This window comes from Gopherus evgoodei, chromosome 10 (genome assembly GCF_007399415.2).
Source record: "Gopherus evgoodei ecotype Sinaloan lineage chromosome 10, rGopEvg1_v1.p, whole genome shotgun sequence".
Lineage (NCBI taxonomy): Eukaryota > Metazoa > Chordata > Testudines > Testudinidae > Gopherus > Gopherus evgoodei.
Genome location: NC_044331.1, coordinates 76,687,205 through 76,710,762, shown reverse-complemented (window position 1 = coordinate 76,710,762; position 23,558 = coordinate 76,687,205). Strand labels below are relative to the sequence as shown.

General features: G+C 49.7%; 1 protein-coding gene across 2 annotated transcripts in view; it reads left to right on the top strand.

Annotated features, from left to right (window-relative positions):
• MMD2 (monocyte to macrophage differentiation associated 2) overlaps positions 1-12,399 on the top strand; it is a 39,679-nt gene extending 27,280 nt beyond the window's left edge. The window contains exons 3-8 of one of the 2 annotated variants that reach the window (XR_004002461.1): positions 3,101-3,261; positions 4,729-4,803; positions 5,982-6,083; positions 9,100-9,169; positions 10,241-10,918; positions 11,559-12,399. Coding sequence is in view for 1 of the 2 variants with exons in the window: in XM_030579011.1 (XP_030434871.1) it covers positions 3,101-3,261; positions 4,729-4,803; positions 5,982-6,083; positions 9,100-9,169; positions 10,241-10,444 (612 nt within the window). In the remaining variant the exon portion in view is untranslated. Of the gene's footprint in view, positions 1-3,100; positions 3,262-4,728; positions 4,804-5,981; positions 6,084-9,099; positions 9,170-10,240 lie in introns of both variants that reach the window. The other variant, XM_030579011.1, reaches the window with a different exon arrangement.
• Positions 12,400-23,558: the final 11,159 nt, after the last annotated feature.

Sequence of the window (23,558 nt, the reverse complement as noted above, 5' to 3'; positions counted from 1 at the left end):
GGGGACCTGATAACAGTCAAATATGTTAAGGGCTGTTAGGAAGAGGACTGTGATAAATTGTTTTCCTTGTCCACTGAAGAAATAATGGGCTTAATCTGCAGCAAGGGAGATTTAGGTTAGATATTAGGAAAAACTTTCTAATCCTAAGGGTAGTTAAACTCTGGAATAGGCTTCCAAGGGAGGTAGTGGAACCCCCATTGTTGGAAGTTTTAAAGACAGGTTGGACATACACCTATCAGGGATGGTCTAGATTTACTTGATCTGGACTTGGTGACTTCTTGTGGTCCCTTCCAGCCCTATGGTTCTAGGATTCTAAGATCTTGAAAGCAGTTTGAATGAGGGCACGGCAAGCAGGAGCTGTGGCTCCGATACTGACATAATGGGGGATGTGAGATGCTTTTATAACTGGGCTTTGTACATCCCTGCATCCAGTGATCAAAGTCGATTGGAACAGGATGGAGAGCTCCCATCCCGCCAGCCAAGGAGGAAGGGAAGCTGTGGGGCAAACCCACTCCCCTGACCACCCTCTTGCTTTGACCCCTGCCTGCTTCAAGGTGTTTTTTTTTCTCCTCCACCCATTTTGCTTCATGTGGTGAAGTTATTTGGTTAGAAAACCAAAGTGTTTTGCAAAGAACTGCTCACGCTGGACACCCCTACGGTCTCCGTGAAAATGGAACATCCCTTTTTCACAGCAGGAGATGGCCGTTGTGGCAAGATAAGAGGGCCTGGCATTGTTGGGGAATGGAAGGATCTGATTGGCTGAGAGTGAGGTAAGTAAGGCAATAACATGTGGCAGGGCATGGCATGTAACATGAGGCTATCTCACCTCTGGTGCACGAGGAGGCACGAGGCTTCGCGTCCCCAGCACCGGAGGGATGGGGTGTGACCTTATAACCCCCACTTGGGACGCTGAGTGTCTTTATTTCTCTAAGCCTGGAAGTCAATTTTTAAGCCACACCTGCTTTATGGGCCCAATCCCACAGCCCTGAGTCAAGAAAATCTCCCTCTGGCTGCAGGAGAATTCTGGAGGTGCTAGGAGCAGGCAGGGCAGGACTCAGTTGCAGCATCTGATATTAGGAAGGTTTTTAGAGCACACATCCTCGTGAAGAAGCCCTTGCCTTTTGGGAATGCTTCCCTATGACTTTGAAAATACATTGCGTTTCGGAGATTAGAGCCTGATCCAAAGTCAGTTGAAGCCAATGGGAAGACTCCCATTGGCTTCAATGGGCATTGGATAGGGCCTTAAATAAGGTATAGAAAGGGCCTACAGATTGCAGGTGGCATCAGAATAAGAAATCTAAAGACACCGGTTTCAGCTATCTTCTCGCATGCTGCTATTCTCTGGGGCTCTCTCAGGAGTTAAATGAAGGAGACAGAGCCTTGTTTTGGGCAGTTTCCATTCAAATGGCTGGCTCTGTGTTGCGTCTGGCAGACGGTGCATTCAGTAGCAATTATCAGATGCTTAGTATCAGGAAGAACTCCTTGAGATTGAGCTCTATGGAGTCATCTCTCCAAGAGAAGTGGTGGGAGCTCCATTGCATGGGGTTGTTTAAAACTATACCAAGCAATGTAAGGAACTGATGGGGAGACAGGCAGGGCTGGTGCAAGGATGTTTCGCGCCCTCGGCTAAACTTCCACCTTGCGCCCTCCCCCATCCCCGAGCCCCCACCCTGAGGCACTCCTCCCCTGGCAGCAGCTCCCCCCCTCCGTCCTGAGGCGCCCTCCCCCCGCCATGATCAGCTTAGGTGCCACAAGCATGGGAGGTGGGAGAAGTGAAGCAGCCACGGTGTGCTCAGGGAGAAGGCAGGGCAGAGGTGAGCTGGGGCGGGGAGTTCCCCTGCGTGCCGTCCCCTCCGCCTTATTTGCTGCAGGCGGCCCTCCCCGCGCTCTCCTGCCCCAGCTCCCTCCATCTAAATGCCGGCGGCAACTGGGGCGGCCGAAGATCCGGCCGCCGCGGTCGCTGCTGAAGAAAATGCCTCCTCCCAAATCCTAGTGCCGCCTAAATGGTTGCACCAGCCCTGGAGATAGGGTGGATGACCTGAGAAGCTTTCTCCAAATTTGAGTTCTGTGACTGAGTAGCAGAGTCAGGAGCTGAACACATCCCTGCAGCTTCTGGGCTTTAGCCACTTGGCCATGCTCTGGAAGGTGTATGTGAACAGCTTAGGGAAGCTTTGGGCCCATGGTAGGTATATCAATTGGTCTTGTTTTTCTAAATCATGGTGAGAAACCCTTTCTTAGTCAGCAGTCAGGCCCATGGACACCAGCCAATTGACTAGGCCATGGAGGACCAAATGGTGCAGTTATCACGTGATAACGCCATAGCTAGGAGCCAATCAGATTACTTCATTTTCCCAACACCCATTTTGAAAGCCCTAGACAACACCTTAGAAGCTCATGCATTTTGCATGGCTATGGGTGACCTGTTGGTTGTGCTGTTCCTCCAGGGGCATTCGCTAAGGTACAGACTGTTCAGCAGTTTTGACTAAGCAAATTCTGTTATTTATCTCCCTTCCCAGACCCCCAGGGTAAATTGGGCAGGAAACCTCTTTCTTAGATTTACAACAGGATCCTTTTCTTCCTGCTTGGTGGCAATGAGGAAAATGAAAAATTAAAGGAATGAAGGGAAATCTGTGATCTCTACGAACATCAGAGTAGAGAGAAGGGGTAGCAGGAGGGGGCTATCTTTGACATGTAATGCCCTAAGCCCCTTCCGCCCCCCACTGGGAGGGACTGTCTCTGATCTCTACCCCTCTGTGCCTCCGCTGTCCCATATGGGATGGGGACTTCCTGCACAACTCTAATCTCAAAAGTTTCCTGAGGCCCACGCTTGGAGGGGGCTCTGCTCATAGTCTTCTTTGGCGCGATGCTTGGGACTGGTGTACCTGTGGTGGCAAGTGGGACCTGAAATCATGTAAATAATACAAAGCAGTGCCTGTCCCAGCCTCTGTCCCTCAGCTGGGCTGGACAGATTCATCCATAGATGAGAAACCATCTGAAAGGAAATCGGGGATAATAGTTATGCCATAGAATAGTTATTCTATAAAGGCCTTCTCTAAATGAATGAGCCAGAGATGGCCAATGGAGTTCTTCTCCCTTCCAGTTCTGGATCATCCCCAGCATCCTGGGCAGCTCCATCCTCTACATCCTCTCAGATGACCATTGGGAGACCATCTCAGCCTGGATATATGGGTTTGGCTTGTCTGGCCTCTTCACTGTCTCCACCATCTTTCACACCATCTCCTGGAAGAAGAGACATCTCAGGTAGCAAAGCCATTTGTCACTACAGGTCCTGTTCTCTGGGGGCAAATAGAGAAGGGCTGTGAAGGCAGAGATAGAAACAGCTAGGTGACTAGGACCTCCATGGCCAGGACAAAGAGCTAAAAATGACACACACACCCTCAGTATTTTTCTGATCACTTTGTGTGAGCTTCTACCTCCCCATTAATCATGCCAGCACCTGTGCAACCTATTCTTCCCACATTCTCTTACTGAACACAGTCATTAGGGCTAGTTGAAAATGATCCTGTCAAACTGTTTATTAGCTCCGCTACCACTAGCTAGTGTGGGTGCAATCCACTGCCTTCTCCTGGACAATTGGGAAATTGGGGTTTCAACTAAATGAAATAGTTCACAAAAAGTGTCTTCTTTCCGTAGAAAAATTATTTTCACTGAAAAATGTGATGCCCCAAAACTGAAATATTTTGGCCAAAAATAAAAAAAAATGAACTCAGAAATGCTGCTATGGTGCCTCATGGGAGTTGCAGATCAGTTGCCTGGTGTTCCCATTCTCCTCTATGGGCTAAGCTCCCATGATGCACTGTGGCTAGCAGCAGTTCCCATGATGTACTATCTCTCCTCTCCAACAGGAGACACCTTGGTGCATCATGGGAGATGTTATCTGACTGGAGAACCTGACCTGTAGAGAAGGATGGGAGCAAGAGGCACCCAAATCACAATCCCCATGTCACATCTCAGCAGAATTTCTGCATTAAAGTATTTTGATTTTCAGACAAAATATTTGTATATTTGAATTTTTACTTAAAAAAATCAGTTTTCCACATTAAAAAAATCAACCAATCTTAATATTCATTATAAACTGGGGAAGAGATTAGATACTGAGATGATTCACGAACCTCTGGAGACCTAAGTTCTAGCCCAGTTTAGACATCAGTTATAATAAATCCTTAGCTATTTGAGAGTTCTGTTTGCCACTGTTCTGCACCATGTGGCCTCTCAGAGATGTCCCGATATCAGATCCTCATCTTCCACAGGCCCCTACTTCTCAAGAACTGTTAGTGGTTAGCCACCTCGGGCCTCTGACACACAGCTGAGCAGTTCTGGTTCTTTCCAGTAGAGGGCAGTGGCTTGCACACAGTACTGTATCTAGTTGATAGCAGAGTCAATTCAACCTGATCCCCTATGACCACTTAAAATATCCACAGAAATGGGCTTGACTGGCGATCTCTGGTGACAGGAGATTCCTGCTAGCAGCAGAACAGGGATACTGCAGGTCAGCATCAAGGTGCAGAGGGGCAGAAGAAGCTTTGCACAGCACCATATCTAGTGCTCATCTGTGCTATCAAGTCTTTAAGAGTCATTATATTCATCTCATTGACCAATATGTTGCATCTTAGCATTTATTTAGTTTCCCAAGCAGATCCATTTGCTCCCCCCGGCCGGTTCAGCATGCTATAACTCCCTGCACGTGTTTGTCTGTCCCCTCTCTAGAACAGTGGAGCACTGCCTGCACATGTTTGACCGGATGGTGATCTACTTCTTCATAGCAGCATCTTATGCTCCCTGGTGAGTTCACTGTGTAATAGCAGGTTGGTCTCGGGGTGGACAAGAAGGAATTCAGAAAATAGTCTCACACTTTACCTCCCGATTAAAAGTTTTAAAAAATTAAAAATCCATCTTGAAGCAAAAGTCCCACTCCTGCATTTTAGCCCTGGCTAAACTCTGCCCAAAGTCCATGGCTGTACATGCTCAATGCTTCTAAAAACCAGACCACCGATTTAGGTGCCGAGGTTTGGCTTGCGGGAGCTAAATGGACACCCAGATTTGAAAAGTCTAGCCCCTCTGCCTTGCCTGAGGCTGGACAGCAAGCATTTGGCCCAGAACTCAGGAATTCCTGATGTCTTGGCATTGCCAATCCAAGAATCATGAATCAGGACCTGAAGAATCCTGAGATTTAAAAAAATAATAAATGTGAGCCCTTTTTACAGGCCTTTTGAGCCTTTACGGTTCTTGGTTGTCAAGCTTCGTCCACAACCAGAGTGCCAGAAAGTTACTTATTTTTTAAATGAAAGCTGAGCTTCTCACAAAATCACGTGGCGTCAGGAGCTGGGGCGTTAAGAACACGAAATATGATAGATTCAGGAATAAAACCACAAGAGTTGGCAACAGTGCTGGTCCCGTGCTCAGTCTATTATACTACACTTTCCTAGTCACGGCACTCTCCGCCTCCTGCTCACACAGTACCCCAAGATTGGCCATCAACCTAAGACTCACTCAGAACTCCGCCATAGAAAGTCTGGGGACATTTGCTTCCCATACTCACTTCCAGCACAAGCACCGACTGATTTAACCCAGAATAAGGTGAAGAAAGCTGTTTCTTCTGCAGCACTGGTGATTATTCCGAAACTGGGCATCATATTTATCCTTAAATAGACCTTTATTTGTAAGACAGGCTGGCAGGCTCTGGCTTTGCTGGGGCTCTGCCGTCTGCTAGAATTTTAGAAATAGAAGGATGAGAGAGCTTCCTGGGGTGCCAGCAATGTGAATTTCCTGTATATTTCAATTTCCTTTCTTTTTTGGAGGCTTTCTTTCCTCCCTGCACTCCTGCATCCATCAGTGACCACCTCTCAGCATAGATTTCAAACCCGCTGCTTCCCTAGTTGATTTCTCATGGCCAGCTGCTATTCTCTGCTTCGTAATGGCTCTTCCATCTTTTGGTCTCTATGGTTTTGTTTTTTTTTCAGGTTGAACCTACGGGAGTTGGGTCCCTGGGCCTCCCACATGCGCTGGATCATTTGGATCATGGCATCTATCGGAACCATCTATGTTTTCTTCTTCCATGAGCGGTGAGCTTGTCTAGCCTCTCTGCCAGTCTGTCTGTCTGACTGCACAGCCTCCCCTTCCTCCCTCTGCCCTGTTGTCAACTTGAGGGGGCAAGTATGCCCTGAAGCAGTCCCCTGTGCATTCCCTGAGCCACAGACCCTCCCCACATTCCCCCTTGTGTGGTGAGTGTCTGCACCACCAGAGGCTCAGGCCAGTCACCAGGTGCCATCTTTTGGCTTTCAATCAGCAATGGAACTTGATCAAGATGTGGGCGGCAGTTACACACTTCGTCCACTGGGTGGCAGCAGACAGCAAAAAGCGGCATGCTGCTGCCAAGCTCACAGCTAGACTGACTGCTTGTCTACATCACAAAGTTGCAGCGCTGGTGAGGGGGTTACAGCGCTGCAACTTAGGAGGTGTACACATCTGCAGGGCATCACCAGCGCTGCAACTCCCTGTTTGCAGCGCTGGCCGTACTCCCGTTTTGTCTCGGGTGTAGAGGATCCAGCGCTGGTGATCCAGCGCTGGTAATCAAGTGTAGACACTTACCAGCGCTTTTCTTGACCTCCGTGGAATAAGCAGGTATCCCAGCATACCTGAGGAAGCCTCTCTGGTAATCAAGCAGGTCTCCTTCCCCAGTTTGCTCTCGCGTTCCGAACCCCCGTGCAAGCAGGTCTCCTTCCCTGCGGTTTGCAGGGGGGTTCGGGGAATGCGAGAGCAAACCGCGGGGAAGCAGGTCTCCTTCCCTGCGGTTTGCTCTCGCGTTCCCCGAACCCCCGAGCAAGCAGGTCTCCTTCCCTGCGGTTTGCTCTCGCGTTCCCCGAATCCCCGAGCAAGCTGGTCTCCTTCCCCGGTTTGCTCTCACGTTCCCCGAACCCCCGAGCAAGCAGGTCTCCTTCCCTGCGGTTTGCAGGGGGGTTCGGGGAACGCGAGAGCAAACCGCGGGGAAGCTGGTCTCCTTCCCCGGTTTGCTCTCGCGTTCCCCGAACCCCCGAGCAAGCAGGTCTCCTTCCCTGCGGTTTGCAGGGGGGTTCGGGGAACGCGAGAGCAAACCGCGGGGAAGCTGGTCTCCTTCCCCGGTTTGCTCTCGCGTTCCCCGAACCCCCCTTGAAGCTGCCCAACAACGCTGCAGTGTGGCCACATCTAACACCACTTGCAGCGCTGGTTGCTGTAAGTGTGGCCACTCTGCAGCGCTGGCCCTATACAGCTGTACTAATACAGCTGTAACAACCAGCGCTGCAAAATTGTAGATGTAGACATACCCTGACCCCCCGGCACACACAAGTACATAGCCGCCACCCAGCTCTGAAGGCAGAGCAGAGAGCAGCGCTGGCCTGCTGGGCGCCCGGCTCTGAAGGCAGAGAGGAGAGCAGCGCTGGCCTGCTGGGTGCCAGCTCTGAAGGCAGAGCAGAGAGCAGCAGCGTCTGCCTGCCAGGCACCCAGCTCTGAAGGCAGAGCAGAGAGCAGCAGCAGCTGCCTGCCAGGTGCCTGGCTCTGAAGGCAGAGTGGTGAGCAGCAGCAGTGGCCTGCCGGGCGCCTGGCTCTGAAGGCAGAGCAGAGAGCAGCAGCAGCGGCTGCCTGCCGGGTGCCCGGCTCTGAAGGCAGCACCATGCCAGCAGCAGCAGCACAGAAGTAAGGGAGGCAATGTGAAGAGTGATGTTTGTCAACATGACCTTAGCCTGACAACGCTCTGTATGAGGTAGAGCTTCAACACCACCGTGCTGGAGGCTATAGAATATCCTAAACCAGAGACACCTGCATTTTGGAGGGTGGTTTTGCAGAAAAGGCGACTGTGGCCCAGAAGAGTTAAATGACCTGGTTCAGGTCATACAGTGAGTCAGTGGTAGGGACTGATTTAGCACCCTGGCGTCCTGGCTCCCAGACCTGTGTTTTAATCACAAGATCATTCTTCTTCCCTGTCACAGAGAGAGCTCAGGCACTGGGCTCCTGCAGGCAGGGCACGGCAATGCATAGCCTTCCCTGAAATAACCATTATCCAGCTAAACCCTGGATCATTATCCAGTACCTGCCTGGAAAAAAAGTTACCCCATGGAATGTACTTTGCACATGTAACATTTTATGATATGTATGGAAAGATACTAGGCACCGATCCTCCAGCCAGCTTTAATGGGACTTTGCAGGAGTGCAGGGCTTTGCTCGCATGGGGTCAGTTCAGGCTTGGGGCCCTGCTTTGTGAGTTCTTTGGGGCAGGGACTGGGCCTTCTCCTGTGTTGTTCAGCTAGCACATCGTAGGCTGTACCATAACACAAAAATGGTGTCTCTGAGTCAATACAAATACACAGAAGCTGTCAGGATACTCCCACAAGTACGTACTCTGCGCACAGGCAGACATCAACCCGGACTCGCTGCGTCTGCTCAGGCAGATGCATCTCTAACAACGGTCCAGTGCACCCACTTAGTTGTCTGGGAACTCTGAGGGGACAAGCCCCTCCTTGGGGTTCAAACAGTGAGCAACAGGTAATGGGGCTCAGTCCCGTTTAATCTGCCCTGCCATCATGACGGGGCGTGGGGATCCTCCTTAAGCTCTCAGACCTAATTCCAACAGTGCCTAGAAGGTGGTTCCAGCAAGGGGACAGGGAGGAACATTACAGATGAGCGGGAAGGAGGAATACAAGACTGGAGGGGGCAGGAAAAGGTGACATGGAAAAATGCCAGTTCACCTTCACTAGAATGCTTACAGGGAGACCTGCAGGGAACCCTGGCTTGTGAGCATGTTCCTTAGGGATTTCCTCTCCATATCGCTCTTCAAAACACAGCTTCAAACACTCCCCCTGGTCTTCTCCTGATCAGTCATCCCCTCACCTGGCCTCTCCTAAGATCTGTCCTGGGTCGTCCTTGTCTGTGGGGCGGGATCTGGGTCTGCAAAATGCAGTAGATGTGTGTAGTGCGATAGAAATGATTCATTGCACTAAGAGTGGTGCCTTGTCCCCGCAGTAGGGAAGCTGTGGTTTTAAAGCATTCGATTAAACCATTCCCTTGGTGCCCTGCCGCCACTGAGCCAGTCTTTCTCCCTCACAGGTACAAGCTGGTGGAGCTGGTGTGCTACGTTATCATGGGATTCTTCCCTGCCCTGGTGATCCTTTCGATGGTAAGTGACTCGGCTCAACGCGCTGCTCCCAGTCCTCTGAAGAGCCTGGGCCACAGCTGGAAGGATTCATCTCGTGCAGAGGTGGGCAAACTATGGCCCGTTTTAATCCAGCCCTTGAACTCCCACCAGGGAGCGGGGTCAGGGTCTTGCCCCACTCTGCACGGCTCCTAGAAGCAGCAGCATGTCCCCACTCTGGCTCCTAAGCATAGGTGCAGCTAGGGAGCTCTGCACGCTGCCCCCACTCCAAGTGCCAGACCCACAGCTCCCATTGGCTGGGAACTGCAGCCAGTGAGAGCTGCAGGGGTGGTGCCTGTGCACAGGGCAGCACGCAGAGCAGCCTGGTCACGCTTCTGCATAGGAGCTGGTGGGGGGACATGCCACTGTTTCTGGGAACTGCTTGAGGTAAGCGCCACTTGGAGCCTGCCTTCCTGGTTCCCTCCCATGCCCCAACCTCCTGCTCCAGCCCCGATTCTCCTCCCACCCTCTGAACCCCTCGGTCCCAGCCTGGAGCACCCTCCTGCACCCCCAACTCCTCATCCCCAGTCTCACCCCACAACCCGCATCCCCAGCCGGAACCTTCACACCCTCCTGCACCCCAACTCCCAATTTCATGAGCATTCATGGCCTACCATATAATTTCCATACCCAGATGTGGCCCTCAAGCCAGAAAGTTTCCCCGCCCCGGTCTAGTGTGACTCCCTGCTGTTAAATGACTGCCGTGTACTGTACGGGGCGCCCACTTCTCAAAGTTGCATGGCTCCGTCGGGGCATTTGGACTCTCAAAGTGGCCCTTGGCCACCCCAACATACCTTTTGAGTGGAACTAGGCTCCCTAATCTGGGCTCAGAGCTTAGGCTTTTTTTGGAGGGGGAGCGGTCCCATATAAGATGAAATACTGGGCCGAATCCCTGCTGGCTGACAGAACGACATGCTGGTGTGGCTGTTTGCCCTCTCACTCCAGCCGTTGCTGCTGCTATTCCATCTCAGCTGTGCCCGAAGGAGAGGGCACTGTGATAGGGTCGGTGTGGCATCCCCACCGCTGACCCTGATCTCTCCTTGTGTTTGCGAACAGCCGAACCAAGATGGCCTCTTGGAGCTGATGGCTGGGGGGCTCTTTTACTGCCTGGGCACGGTGTTCTTCAAGAGCGACGGGCGCATCCCCTTTGCCCATGCCATCTGGCACCTCTTTGTGGCAACCGGAGCGGGCATCCACTACTATGCCATCTGGCGGTACCTCTACCGGCCCAACGCGCTGGAGGCCAAGATGTCCAGATAAGAGCCCGAAGGACACGGTACACGCCAATCGGCACTTGGAGGCAGATTTCCCAAGGAGCTTGGCTCTGTTTCCTGCCAGAAAGCCATTGCCAGGGCCCGCTCCCCTGATGGGAGGGAGTCTCTGGTGTCCGTCTCCAGCCAATCTCATGCAGACGGAAGAGCCCAAAAGGTTTATTTTAAACTGATTTTAATCTTGTATAGGGTTCGGTTGTTAGGCAAATGTTTCCTAACAAAATGAACAGTGAATGGGGTTGTTGGCGGAGCGGACTGACCTGACCAGGGCAATGCTAAGGCTGTGTTCCCATGGTCCTGAACAACCTTGAAACTTGCAAAACCCTCATCCAAATGGGAGCCCTGAACCAGCAGGGGCCCAGTCTCTGCTGTTCTGGCTGCTGGGCCCTCTGGTGATGCATGAAGGTGGATAGGCGGAATGGACACTTAACGCCAGTGAACAACACCAGGATAAGAGCATAAGGTACCGGTTTGTTTCCAACTCTAAAGAGCCCGATAGTTAAGGGAACAACTTCTTAAACAAGGCTCCTTGATTCTGCCCAGAAAGGAGAGCAGGTAGGAGATGCCAGACCTCACAAGAGTCAACCATGTCTGTCATCTGATGGGGCTCTTTTTTAGGGCTTTTTTTCCCTTAAAGGGATAGCCCCCCGCTCCCTCTGCCCCCACTGTACAACTAACTTAAGGGAAAGCAGGTTCTTGTAGCAGCAGACGAGCAAGGTGAACCTGAGCTTGGTTTAGCCAGGGGCAGTTAAGATCACGTTTCCCCGGCCCACAGCGTTCTGAAGGCAGAGAGTGGGGTTGGAAAAAAAGTTCTGGGTTTGGCCAGTCTGTAGCGGCAGGATAAAATCTTAGTGTGATTGGGATCCCAAGTGTGGAGATGGGATGCGAAAGAAATCAGGGAGGCTACCTCACCCTAGGATGAGTTACCACTCATAGGACCAAGTTCAACTCTGGCCCGGGGACCGACTGTCACTGGGGTTGAATTCCCGTTTTTAATAGAGCTGCCAGTGTCGCAGTCTGCCAGAGAAGGTGCAGAGCTGGTTGTTCCTAGGCTTCTGATGGGAGAGTTGTTTCCATTGATGTTTTAAATCTCATCTCTGTAGAGTGGGGAGGATTTGCACGCTGTATCCTGTGCACAGATCTTCAGCTGTAACCAGGGAAGCCGCTCCCATCCTAGGGCTTTCATCACTCTTGTTTCCATGCAGAGATTTCGGTGCGTACGTCTATGCAGCACAAAGAGAACCCGGCCAGCAAGTCTCAGAGCCTGGGTCGACTGCCTGAGGCTCGCGCTGCAGGACTAAACATAGCAGTGTAGACATTCAAGTGTGGGCTGGAGCCTGGGCTCTGAGACCCTCCCACCTCACAGGGTTTCAAAGTCCAGACCCAGCTCAAACATCGACATTTCTATTTTTAGCCCTACCTCCCCAGCCCCCATCGGTTGACTCTGTCCCAGAGACTTGCTGCTGTGGGGTGTTTAGCTGTGTAGATGTATCCTTAGTGATTTCACTCCTTCTGTAGCCTTTAGAAAGGCTCTGTATACGCAAAGGGGTCTATTCTTCTCTGCTCTCCTCCTCCTGCTGCTGGGTGAGGTTCCCTCATCTTGCCACAGACCCTGTAGTTACTAAGGAGGTGTCAAAATGCGCATGGTCAGCATGCCAGAACCATGGGCTAAGCACCAGCAGTTTCTGTTGACTTCTACTAAGGTTGCAGGTGTGCAGCACTTTGGAAAATCTGGGTTGTCCAAGGCTTCGGTAGCAGCAAATAGGGCAGGGGTGAAAGCCAGTACGGGCCGGTATGGTGTACCAGTAAGTAGCTGGTACCAGCCCGTACGCAGCCCACGTTAATGTCATTGCCCCTTTTGCCCACCCCGGGCCACTGACAGGGTGGGGGAAAAGGGCAGCTGCCCCGGGGCCGGCGATTTAAAAGGGCCACAGGCTCCTGGCCACCACTGCTGCTACTGCAGCAGTAGCCGGAGCCCCAGGCCTTTTAAAATCACCGCTGGAGCCCCAGGCGGCAGGGGCCAGGCAGTGTGGATTGGCTGGCTGGAGGAGGCTTACCCCCCCCCCGCCCAGGCCTAAGGCCCGCTCCTTCTGGGGGCCAGAGCTGATTCCCGTACCGGTAAGAATTTATTATGACCTTCACCCCAAAAATAGAGTCTGGTGAAGGGGTAACCTGGGGGCAGGGGTCTTGAGGAATCAGTTCAGTGGAAACCCCAAATTGCAAGGGTGTCTCTTGGCTGTGGTAGGATTTGGCCTCCATGCCCTGGGATTCAGTTTTTACCCTAGTTCCCAGGCCTTAGTTACAGAAGGGAGATAGGAGAGAGTTTCACTAACAGAGCCAGGACAGGCCTGGAACCCTGCACTTTCTCCCCAGGATTTGAGGTTTGTTTTAAGTGTTTAATCAGATCACTGAAAATTCTTGACATGCAATGTCCCCAAACACTGCTGAATGGTAACGTCTTAGTTTATGTAACAAAGCAAACAAGCCATCGCCCTTGCTAGCCTCAGAGTGACCCCCTCTCCCTCCAGCTATAGAATGGAGATGGTTATTTCAGCAGCGCATCTGCCCTCACCAGCGCTCTGCAATCCAAAGACCAGCTGAACTGATAAACTTCCAGCTGGAGCCATCTATTTTATCTGCAGCTGCAATACCTCAACTGGCCACATGTGGATGAGGGGGCAGCACTGAGTTGGGACCCCAGTGCTTGAAATGGACACCGCCCAGGTTTGCTGGTGAACCATATGATCTATAAAAGCACTTTGTGATTGGAGGGCCCAGGGTCAACAAAGCCTTACATGTGACTGAAACTTGAATCCATTCCAGGACTCCCTAGAGTCAATGAGCACTGGAAAACCTTGCGTCTAAGCCAGTATTAAGCGGACAACTCTGTACATTCCTTATAGATGGGCATTCAGACATTTCGTACATGATGCACTTTGCTTTCCTCCCCATCTTCAGTCCCAGCTGTGGTTCAAAAGCAAGATCCCCATTCAAAGCCTTTGCCACTTGTGTGCCTTTGCCCGGCAGAGGGAAGAGGGTGAATCTGGATCAACCCCTCCATCTGGCTGGATCACGATTCACTCAATATCACTTTTTGCAAACTAGAAATGTAAACCTGATAGAATAATCTAGAAAATGTGGATCGGGATTCAGGGGTTTTGTGTGTCCTCTTTGTGCTGCATGCATTCGGTAGGCTACACTGGGGTTAGCTCCATTCTCTTGATGATTGTCAGCAGCCTAGATTTGTAGCTACTTTTAGGCGAATCTTTACTGCTCCAAAACCCATGTGTGATGGACTCTTCCATTTAGCATGCAGTAGGTGTGTTGAGAGGGGAGATGGATCACAATGATGCTATAATTTTGGGTAGATAATTGAACAGGATTATACTAAAGAACTTCCATGTCAGGGTGGGAAACTCTGTTGTATGACTAGAGCTCCACTCTTTGCAATATCTTGGTGCTGGCCTCTTATAAAACACGTGCATGGTAGTGGGAATGGATGTCAAGAGGCAGTTGTCAGCTAGGAATGAGGGGCCTATTGGGGCTAAGGATCTCCCTCAGGGTGAATGTTGATCAGGGCCGCCTGGGGGGCGGGGGGGCAAGTGTGGCAATTTGCCCCAGGCTCCATGTCCCGGAGGGGCCCCCATGAGAATATAGTATTGTATAGTATTGAAACTCTTTTTTTTTATGGAAGAGGCCCCCGAAATTGCTTGCCCCAGGCCCCCTGAATCCTCTGGGCGGCCCTGATGTTGATACTCTGCAGATGATCGGATGCCTTTGTATCTGCGCTGGATTCAGATGAGCTTGCCAGATACTTTACCCACTTCTTTGGACCACCGAGAATGTGCAGAATGTACGTTCTGTTTCCTGGCTCTCTGGTCAGTGTCTGCAGATTGTTGCTGCTTGTTCAGGGTCCCAGCAGGATTCTGACCCCAAGTCATTAACGTGACTTCTAGCAGGTACAAGGGAATGATCATCAATGGGAGATATCAGAACTTTTACGGTTCAATCACTGTTATTCTCAGCAACGGTGCGGTGAGTTTTTGAATGAACTGCCATCAACTTGGCTTGAGTTTTTTAATACAGAATCATTAGGAATTGAAAGCTGTTTTATTCTTGTATTCTGGCTTCCTGAACTGTTATGAGTGAGTGAGATTATGGCCTTGATTTACACATGCAATATAAGGTAATTGCACATATAAATATCTGACTGCAATTGCATCCTCATTATGGGACAGGTGAGCAGGTGGGCCTGTTTTATCAAATGGACATGATCTCCGTTTCCTTGATCTGTTGCTGGGAAGCTCTGGAGTGGAAATAATCTCTCGATCTAGAAAGGAAGGGTCAGGGTGAAAGTCATGCACTGATTTTTAATTATTAATATTGAGGTGGCATTGAGTTGGTGCTGCCGGCAGATCTCAGACCATCACTCCACAGCTTCCTACCTGCTGAGCTCACAGCTGAATTTCCAAAACCTTCAGGCCAGGCTCCACATGAGAGTCTGGAACCTGGGGCAGAGATTTCCATCTCTGGTCATTAGCTCCTTGGGCAACTCTTTGTTGGTCCCTTCGGAAGGGAGACAGTGGCCCAAATTAATCGCTAATGCATCTCCATTGACTTGAGATACATACACCAGGGATGGGCTTGGCCCAGTAACGCTATAACAGAGTTGAACATCAGAGGCCTCTGATGTGAAGTGCACAGCCTCAGCCTCTGGTTTTAACCCTGCAGAGATAGCGCTCTGGATCTCTGTGGGTAAGTCTAAAGTGCGGCTGGGAGAGGCACCCACTCTGTGCTAGCTCTGCTGGTGCTAAAAATAGCAGGGTGGAAGTCGCAGCACACTCAGTGGCTTGGGCTAGCCACCTGACTCTAAGCCTGCCCGCCCCCTGAGCTCCAAGCATATTTTTAGCATGCTAGCTAGAACAGGGCTAGTGCAATTCTGTCTTCCCCGGATGGGAAGCTCACCCCTAGCTGCAGTGTAGACATACCCTGTGGGTCTGGAGCTTGCAAATCAGTGGCACTGATAACAGCTAAAACTTTCCTTCTCTAACCAAAAGGAGCAGCAGATCGCCTTCCTCAGTTCGCTTGTGCTGCCAGCAGCTCAGAGTCCAACCCAGACTCCCATGAGCCGTCTCTGTCAGGCCTTTGCTGGAGACAGGCCTCCAGTCGGGTCTGCTTGACCCAAGTGTCTCTGCATCCAAGCTGATCTACTGCCAGTGCCAGGGTATTTTTCTCCGTAGGAGATAAATTTAATACATTCAGGACAGAGGCACTGTTGTCTTGTAGTTACCAAAGGGACTAGGATTCAGGACTCCTGGGTTCTACACACATCGCTGTCACTGACGGACAGTATGACCTCGGGCAAGTCACTTAATCTCTTTGTGCCTCAGTTTGTCCATCTGTAAATGTCCATCAGAAAAATCAAACATGACCCCTCTTCCAAAGGACGACGCAATCCTTATTGTCGCTGTGGGCCAAGCTGGCATGGAGAACTTGTATGCACACCAGGTAGAGGGTGCAAAACTGTCTTAAGCGCCCAGTCACCCTATTTGCAAGTGCCAGTTTGCATGTGCACAAGAAGGGGACCAACGTGTGGCCTTGTATATTAACACATCACTGTTTCCCCATAAGGGATATTGCCTGAAAGAATTCCTCCCTTTTTAGCCCTACGCTCAAATTTATAGGCAGATCTGGGAAGCCTCTGAACTGACTGATTTCCCTGCTAATCCCCCGGGTTAATTGGAACTGCAGCATCATTTGTTTGACAAGATTTGGGATGTTTTGTAGGAGTGCAGCCACTGGTCCCCATCCCACGCACTTTCAAGGGCCTGACTCTGTGGGTGCTGAGTGCCCTCAACTCTCACTGACCTGGATGGGAGCTGAGGACACTTGCAGGATTGGGCCCTCATGGACAAGCCCTGCTGTGTATTGTCATTCCCCAAAGAGAGGATTAGAAAGTGCCTGGTTAAATTTGCCCCCTCTTGAAGTGCTGGCTAGAGTCTCACTTGTAAGTTTCTGGTTCAAGAGGTTTATGCTTATAAGGAAAATGTACAAGTGCCATTGCTGGATAAACATGTCCTGACCAGGAGCTACCCTGTATGTATTCACACGTCCATTGGCTAAGGCACCAGTGCTCTCTTTCCCATGTTGCTTGTGTGAGTGCCTACATATTTGTGTGGGGGGCTTTTCTCTCTCATTTGTACAACCTCTTAGCTAAGCTGTCTGGAGTCTGCAGGTGCAGAAGCTCTATCCTGTTGCATGTCCAGAGGAGAGAAGCCCTGTGTTCCTAGCAAGGCCTATGTGGCTGCCCAAGTCCCTCTCCTATTCTGGGTAGGGGAGTCACAGGGCAATCGGGCTGGGTGGAGTTGGAGTCAGGCAGATGCAGGGCAGGCTGTGAGTAGAGGTGGGTCCAGCGGGGCTGGAACAATTTGTATCGTGGAGGTGCTGAGAGCACTTGAACCAAACTGTAAACCCTATATAAGGTGGAAGCCACTTCAAGCCAGGGGGTGTGGCAGCAGCATCACTAATTCCAGCACCTATGGGTGGGTCTGCAGCAGCCCAGCAGGGAAGAGCTGAGATTCTCCCACACTGAGGTTGGACTGGGAATGCAAGGGGCAGGGGATGTTATTAGGACAGGGAATTGGGTAACACTTAAAGTATCTTAGCAGCCACAGACGGATTCCAACAACGCAAGAAACCTGAGCGAATCCAACTGCCTTACCCACAGGGGGAAAGCAATCGTTCCAAGGAAGCCATGAGCCAAAGTTGGCTCCCAGTCGCATTGTTTTCATTCCATTGAAATCAACAGGGCTGAACTGGGGTAAAGAGAGCAGAATTTGCCCCCTTACTGTCAAGGAGCTGTTCCACTGCCAAACTCCCAAGTGTTTAGGAACTGAAGGAAACCTCAGGCAGAAACATTGGTTCCGCCGTGCATCGCCCCCAGGGAGCTGGAGAGGCAGCTGGGTGGGCTGTTAGTCACGGGACCATCTCACTGGAGAAATGGGATGTTTCCAGTGGTGTAGCTCCAGTTACTATCCCGTCTGCCTAAACTCTCCTTAGCAGCTCACTGTGGCAATGCTCCATGTACAAGTGGGACCCCCCGCCCTTTCCAAAACTGAGATCTAAATGTCCAATAGCCTCAGTAGAAGAGAGGGGCCCAATCCAGAGCCCCAGACCCAGACTTTGGGGGCTGAACTGCCCTGGGTTGAGCCCATCTCGACTCAGAAGGGTATTTGAAATAAGAATCTGTATGACTGTTTCCTCCCTGCACCTTTCTGTGCCCCTTCCCCTGCTTCCGTGGTTCTTACCCTGTGGCTGCTCTTAATCCTTACCAGCTGTTAAGCAAAATAAACCTGTTTAAAATGAACAGGTGGCTGTTTGGGACCATTTCCTGGTTATGATAGAAGGAGGTGTGGCCTGAACACAGAACTGGGAGGCAGGACTTCCTGGGTTCTATCCCCACCTCTGCCACTGTCTTGCTGGTTGACCTTGGGCAAAGCACTTAAATATTCTGTGCCTCAATTTCCCTATCTGTCAAATGGGGATAATGATACTGACCTACCTCATGGGGCTGATGAACTGATGTTTGTAAAGCACTTTGAGATTGTTCAGTGCTGCATAAGTGCTATGTACTTGATTCTGAAGGAGACCCACTTCGCCTGGAACCAGATGGCTTAACAGATCTAGATTTGAGTCTCACATCAGAATGAGAGCAGCTCCAGCCCACAGCTACTTTCCTCCTTCACTTTCATTGACTCTGTGTCACAGGGACAGAGTTCCATAGGACAGATGTGTGTGGTAGAGAACCTCAAACCTGATTTCCTCTGCTGGGCAAATACCCCATAGTAACGAAGGCCACAAAGTGGCCAATGAGGCACCAAAACTGCCATAGAAAAAGCAGTAACTAAACAAAGGAAAAGATGACCACAGCTGGGAGCAGCAATTGAGAAATGGTTCTGCTCCTTTAGTACCTGCTGTCTTTATTTTTGCATTTCTGGTCTTAATGGTCACACTGCCTATAACAAGTATGTTCAGAAATCCAAGGTCCAAACAGGTACGGGAGCACTTCCTCCTGCCCAGCTCCCCACCTCTTAGGCAAAACATTCCATTTTATCTCCTTGTCCTGGTGGGGCTTCATCCCTATAGGAGGTGGGTGGGCCGGGAGATCTACCCACCTGGCTTTGCTCGCTTCTCACAGCTGTCTCACAGATGCCCTCATTTCCAGAACCATATCTCCCTCCATCCCACACAGGCCTAGTCTCCTTGCACTTTGGTTATTGTAAGTTAATGACACCAGGAATGCTGAATCATGAGACCAAAGGCACAGAAAATTAGGATATAGAAACTGATCTCATGCTGTTTACAGATTCCTGTGCTATCATATTTCATTTCTTCCACGTTATATCCCAGATCTTGCGCCACAGCACGTTAAGAGGTTTGGTTGCAATACACCAGACCAGACGCCGTCTCTGCCACCCCTTTACATTTTGGAGAGGACTTCCCCACAAAGCAAACCCTTGTGGGTTAGAATGGCTTAGAGACAACAAACTATTTGATTTGGAGGGGGTCTTTCTAGACCCCCCTTATGCCCATCTCCTGCTTAAAGCCAAATCCAGAGGGAGATTTTCAAAGGCAGAAATGAGAGTTGTTTGCCCAGTTCCCATGGCTTGTCAATGGGAGGTGAAAGTCTAACTCCCATTGTGCTCTGAATATCCTCTCCGGCTTCAGATCTCATTCACACAGTGCAGGATTTGCCAAGCAGGAGGCTCCATTACTGTCAAGTTCCAGATCTTCTTGTGCTTTATAAATCCTTTCTATTGTATAACCAGGGATTATCTGATTGTCCTAACTTTTGATACTAACTTTTAATGACTTGTAACATTTAGGATGTCTGTGAATGAGATTTGTAGAGTGATTTTTTTTTAGTGTCTTGTATTTTTTGCCATCCACTCTTATGAATCAGTATTTTATATTTAACACAATATTTAATAAAAATATAATGATAATGCTAGAGGACATCATTTCTTGTGGAGTAGGATTTAAATAAAGACTCAAGATACCTCATTTGTGCCTGCTTTTTCTCCAGTGTGTTTGTTAAGTCAAAATGAGTTTTCTTGGAGGATCTTAAACAAACCAACACCAACAACAAAACCACACTCACCAATCTGATATCCTACTCTCCCCAAATAGGATCACCGAGAAATTAGGAGAGGAGAATTGACAAGCCAAGATATAACATAGGCAGCCCAATGCACCATCATTACGGGGTTGACATGAAATCGTATTATACCCATTGCATTGTAATCATCAGTCCAATGCAACATTGTTGTCTGGCCAGCGTTAAGTCATATTCTTTTTCGGTACACAACTGATTATAGAACATAGTCCAAAGCAGATAAAGACTTGCCAGAGTGATAGGCAGTGGAAGATACTTAAGAGCTGATCCTGCAATGAGCTGCATGTGGGGAACTCAGTTACAATGAAGCTCCATTTGCTGGGAATGGAACAAGAGTGCCAATGATTCTCAGTAAATGGTGGCTTAGAGCAAAGCAGGTTGACGAGTGATGGGGTGGGAAATGGCTTCACTATAAAAGGGTCTGATGAGGGCAGAGATGTTATTTGGTCTCTGGGAAACAAGGGGTTAATTTAATGTCTGCTTTTACCATGAGAGAAGGACTATAAATCGGCAGGGGAAATTCAGGTGAGAAGAATGCTGCTGCTGGAGAGCTTGGGCTCCACACCAAGGTTATGGGCCTGGATTGATCTCCAAGATGGGATGTTTCCCTGGAGGAAAAAAATTTGATGGTTGTTCCTGTCTTTTTTGCTGACTCATTCCGGTGGTTTACAGAGACGTCCACCTACAATGTCTCAGTGTGCAGCTTTCCCCTGAGACGCTCTGGGTGAAGGGTATTCAGAACCTTGGGTGAATCCAGGAGAAAAGGAAGAAAGTCCCCACAGTGGCTTCATTTCCAAACACCTTCTTGGCACCCCTGGCCTGTTATTTTTAGTCTTCCTCCTTTCACTTGTGTCAAATGTAGGGAGTGGAACTCAGCAGAGGTTGGTGATGTGATGAAACAGGAAACCAAGTGTGATCTGTAAAGGGCACTCAGAGCCAGTCACGATCAGACTATACGGGATTCAAAATAGGAGACACAAGACCCTTGTTGGCTTCCGTGGGAGCAGGATTCGGCCCCTAGTTTCTAACTGCACCTGCAACATCTCTTTGTGAGTCAATACACAGATCAGCAGCATGCTATGAATGGATTCTGATAACGAGCACAAGCCACTGGGACGTATAGAGCAATTACACTCCTCAGCCATTCTGGCTTCTCACTTCCCCAGCTTTGCATACTTGCTACTGAAAATGCTATCAGCTCACATGAGAGGCCAGAGTCTGATGGAGGTCAGTTACATTGGTGTAACTCCTCAGTGATTCCTTTGACTTGCATCATTCTGGATTTACACCAGAGTAACTGAGATCAAAATCTGACTCTAGCTCAAAAATTCATTGAGTTCTTCCGCTGCATATAGACTGGCTTCCCCCTGCTGGAGTACTTGGGCCATGCAGTTTATCCGTTAACTGCGTCCCTCATCTCTCATGCAGTGATGCTGGGACATGTGTGGCTGTTTATGTGGAGAGGTGTGTGGGCATTCTCGTGGTATGTGTGATAAGGATGCGCTGTAATAACTGAGCATATTTCCTTACCAGCTTTAGTTATAAACTGGCCCAGTACCCCTCTGTATGGCCACCAGTCTACGCAAGTGTACCCAATTGCTGGGTCCCATATAATTCTGAGTCTGCTGGATCTGGGTAGTTTCATCACTGTTTCTAGCTCTGGAACGCTAGGCATTCTCCTGGGCCCGGCCCTCTCGTCTTGCATCCTTCCCTGGGACATTGGACATTAACTCTCTAGACCCTCAAACCAATGTCTGAGACCTTCTGAGTCCTCCCAGTTTCATGCACTTCCTTGGCGCTCTACACAGGGTGTGGACACTCATTTAATTCCTTCAGAGAAACCCTGGCAAGCTAGCAAAGAACACAGGCTTAGCGAAGGAATTTCTTAACCACAGTGACTTTGCCATTAAAAGCACTCAAGTTGCAGATGATTGAAAATAATCGAAGTCCTGAGAGACATTCTCCCCCCCTGGCTGAGCTCATCCCTTTAGTGAGTGTGTAGTTCATCAGAACTTCAGGCAGGGAAGAGTCTCTCCTGTACGGCCTTCTTATGTGAGCCAATGGTAAGGACCCCTTGCATAGAGCTTTAAAACAGAGCCCCCAGCTCAGTGCCGTGTGTTCACATTCCCAATCCAGCCAGTCATGTTTGTTCCTCTCCCTTGCAAGCTCCTGTGTAGAAAGGCCTTTGTTCCATGGAGATGGACCATTAGTTGATGGCCCTAGATTGCAGTCTTGATGGCTTTCAGCGATGGTCATAAGAACGGCCATACTGGGTCAGGCCAATGGTCCATCTAGCCCAGTATCCTGTCTTCTGATAGTGGCCAGTGCCAGATGCTTCAGAGGGAATGAACAGAACAGGGCAATTTTGAGTGATCCATCCTGTTGCCCAGTCCCTGCTTCTGGCAGTTGGAAGTTGAGGGACATGTGGAGCATGAGCTTGTGTCCTGCCCATCCTGGCTAATAGCCATTGATGCACCTATCCTCCATGAACTTATCTAATTGTTTTTTTCAACTCAGTTATAGTTTTGGCCTTCACAACATCCACAGCAACAAGTTCCACAGGTTGACAGTGCATTGTGTGAAGAAATACTTCTTTATGTTTGTTTTAAACCAGCTGCCTATTCATTTCATCAGGTGACACCTAGTTCTTGTGTTATATGAAAGGGTAAAATAAGAATTCCCTATTCACTTTCTCCATACCTTTTTGCACTTCTGATCTTAATCATGAGGCTGCCTATAACAAGCGTGCTTAGAAATCCAAGATCCAAACAAGTATGTCAGTACTTCCTCAGGGGGCATGGATCAGTGTTCATGTCGCACTCCCCATCAGCACCCAGCTCAAGCTGGGGAAGCTAATGATCCAACCAGAGGACCAAATTCGGTGATGAATTCTGGTCACATGCCACCTGAGGCACATTGCGCATATACTAAGAAGTACTTCCTCCTGTCCACGTTGTCTCTTGTCTTGGTGGGGATTCATCCCAAAAGAAGATGGATAGGCAGAGAGATCTACCCACCTGGCTTTGCTCGCTTCTCACAGCTGTTTCACAGGTGCCCTCATGTCCCGAACCATATCTCACTCCATCCCACACAGGCCTGGTCTCCTCGCACTTTGGTTATTGTAAGTTAATGACACCAGGAATGCTGAGTCATGGGACTGAGGGCAGAGAAAATTATGATATAGAAACTAATCTCATGCTGTTTACAGATTCCTGCACTATTATATTTCATTTCTTCCACACTGTATTCCAGATCTTGGGCTGCAGCACGCTGAGAGGTTTGGTTGCAATACACCAGACCAGACGACGTCTCTGCCACCCCTTTACATTTTGGAGAGGGCTTCCCCACAAAGCAAACCCGAGGGTTAGAGTGGCTTAGAGACACAAAACTATTTGATTTGGAGGGGGTCTTTCTAGCCCCCCCTTGTGCTCATCTTCATTGAGACCACTTTAGCCAGAGCTGCTGTTCAAAACCCAATTGAGGGGGAGATTTTCAAGGGTAGGAACGAGTCATTTGGTTAAGAATAGGCTATTGATTTAGTTATTGACTCACGTTGACAAACAATCCAAAATAGGCCACTTTTAACCCAAACCAAGAGTATCCAAACTGAGCTTCACAGTAGTTTAATGAAATCCATTTAACCAAATCAGTTCAGCTAAACCTGTGCAATATAGACAAGGCCTTATTTCCCTCCACCCTTGGTTTATCTTTGTCTATTTAGATTGTGAACTTTATGGGGCAGGGACTATCTCTTGCTATGTGAGGTGTTTGCTCAGGGCCTGATCTTAGTTAGAGCCTACAGGGGTGACCATAATACAAAGGGGAAGGGAAGTGGCCTCTGACAGCTGTCAGGCCACTCAGAAGGACAATAATGTTTATGTCTTGTGCAGCTCCGCTCAGGTTTTCAGCCCCAGGCAAATAACAACTC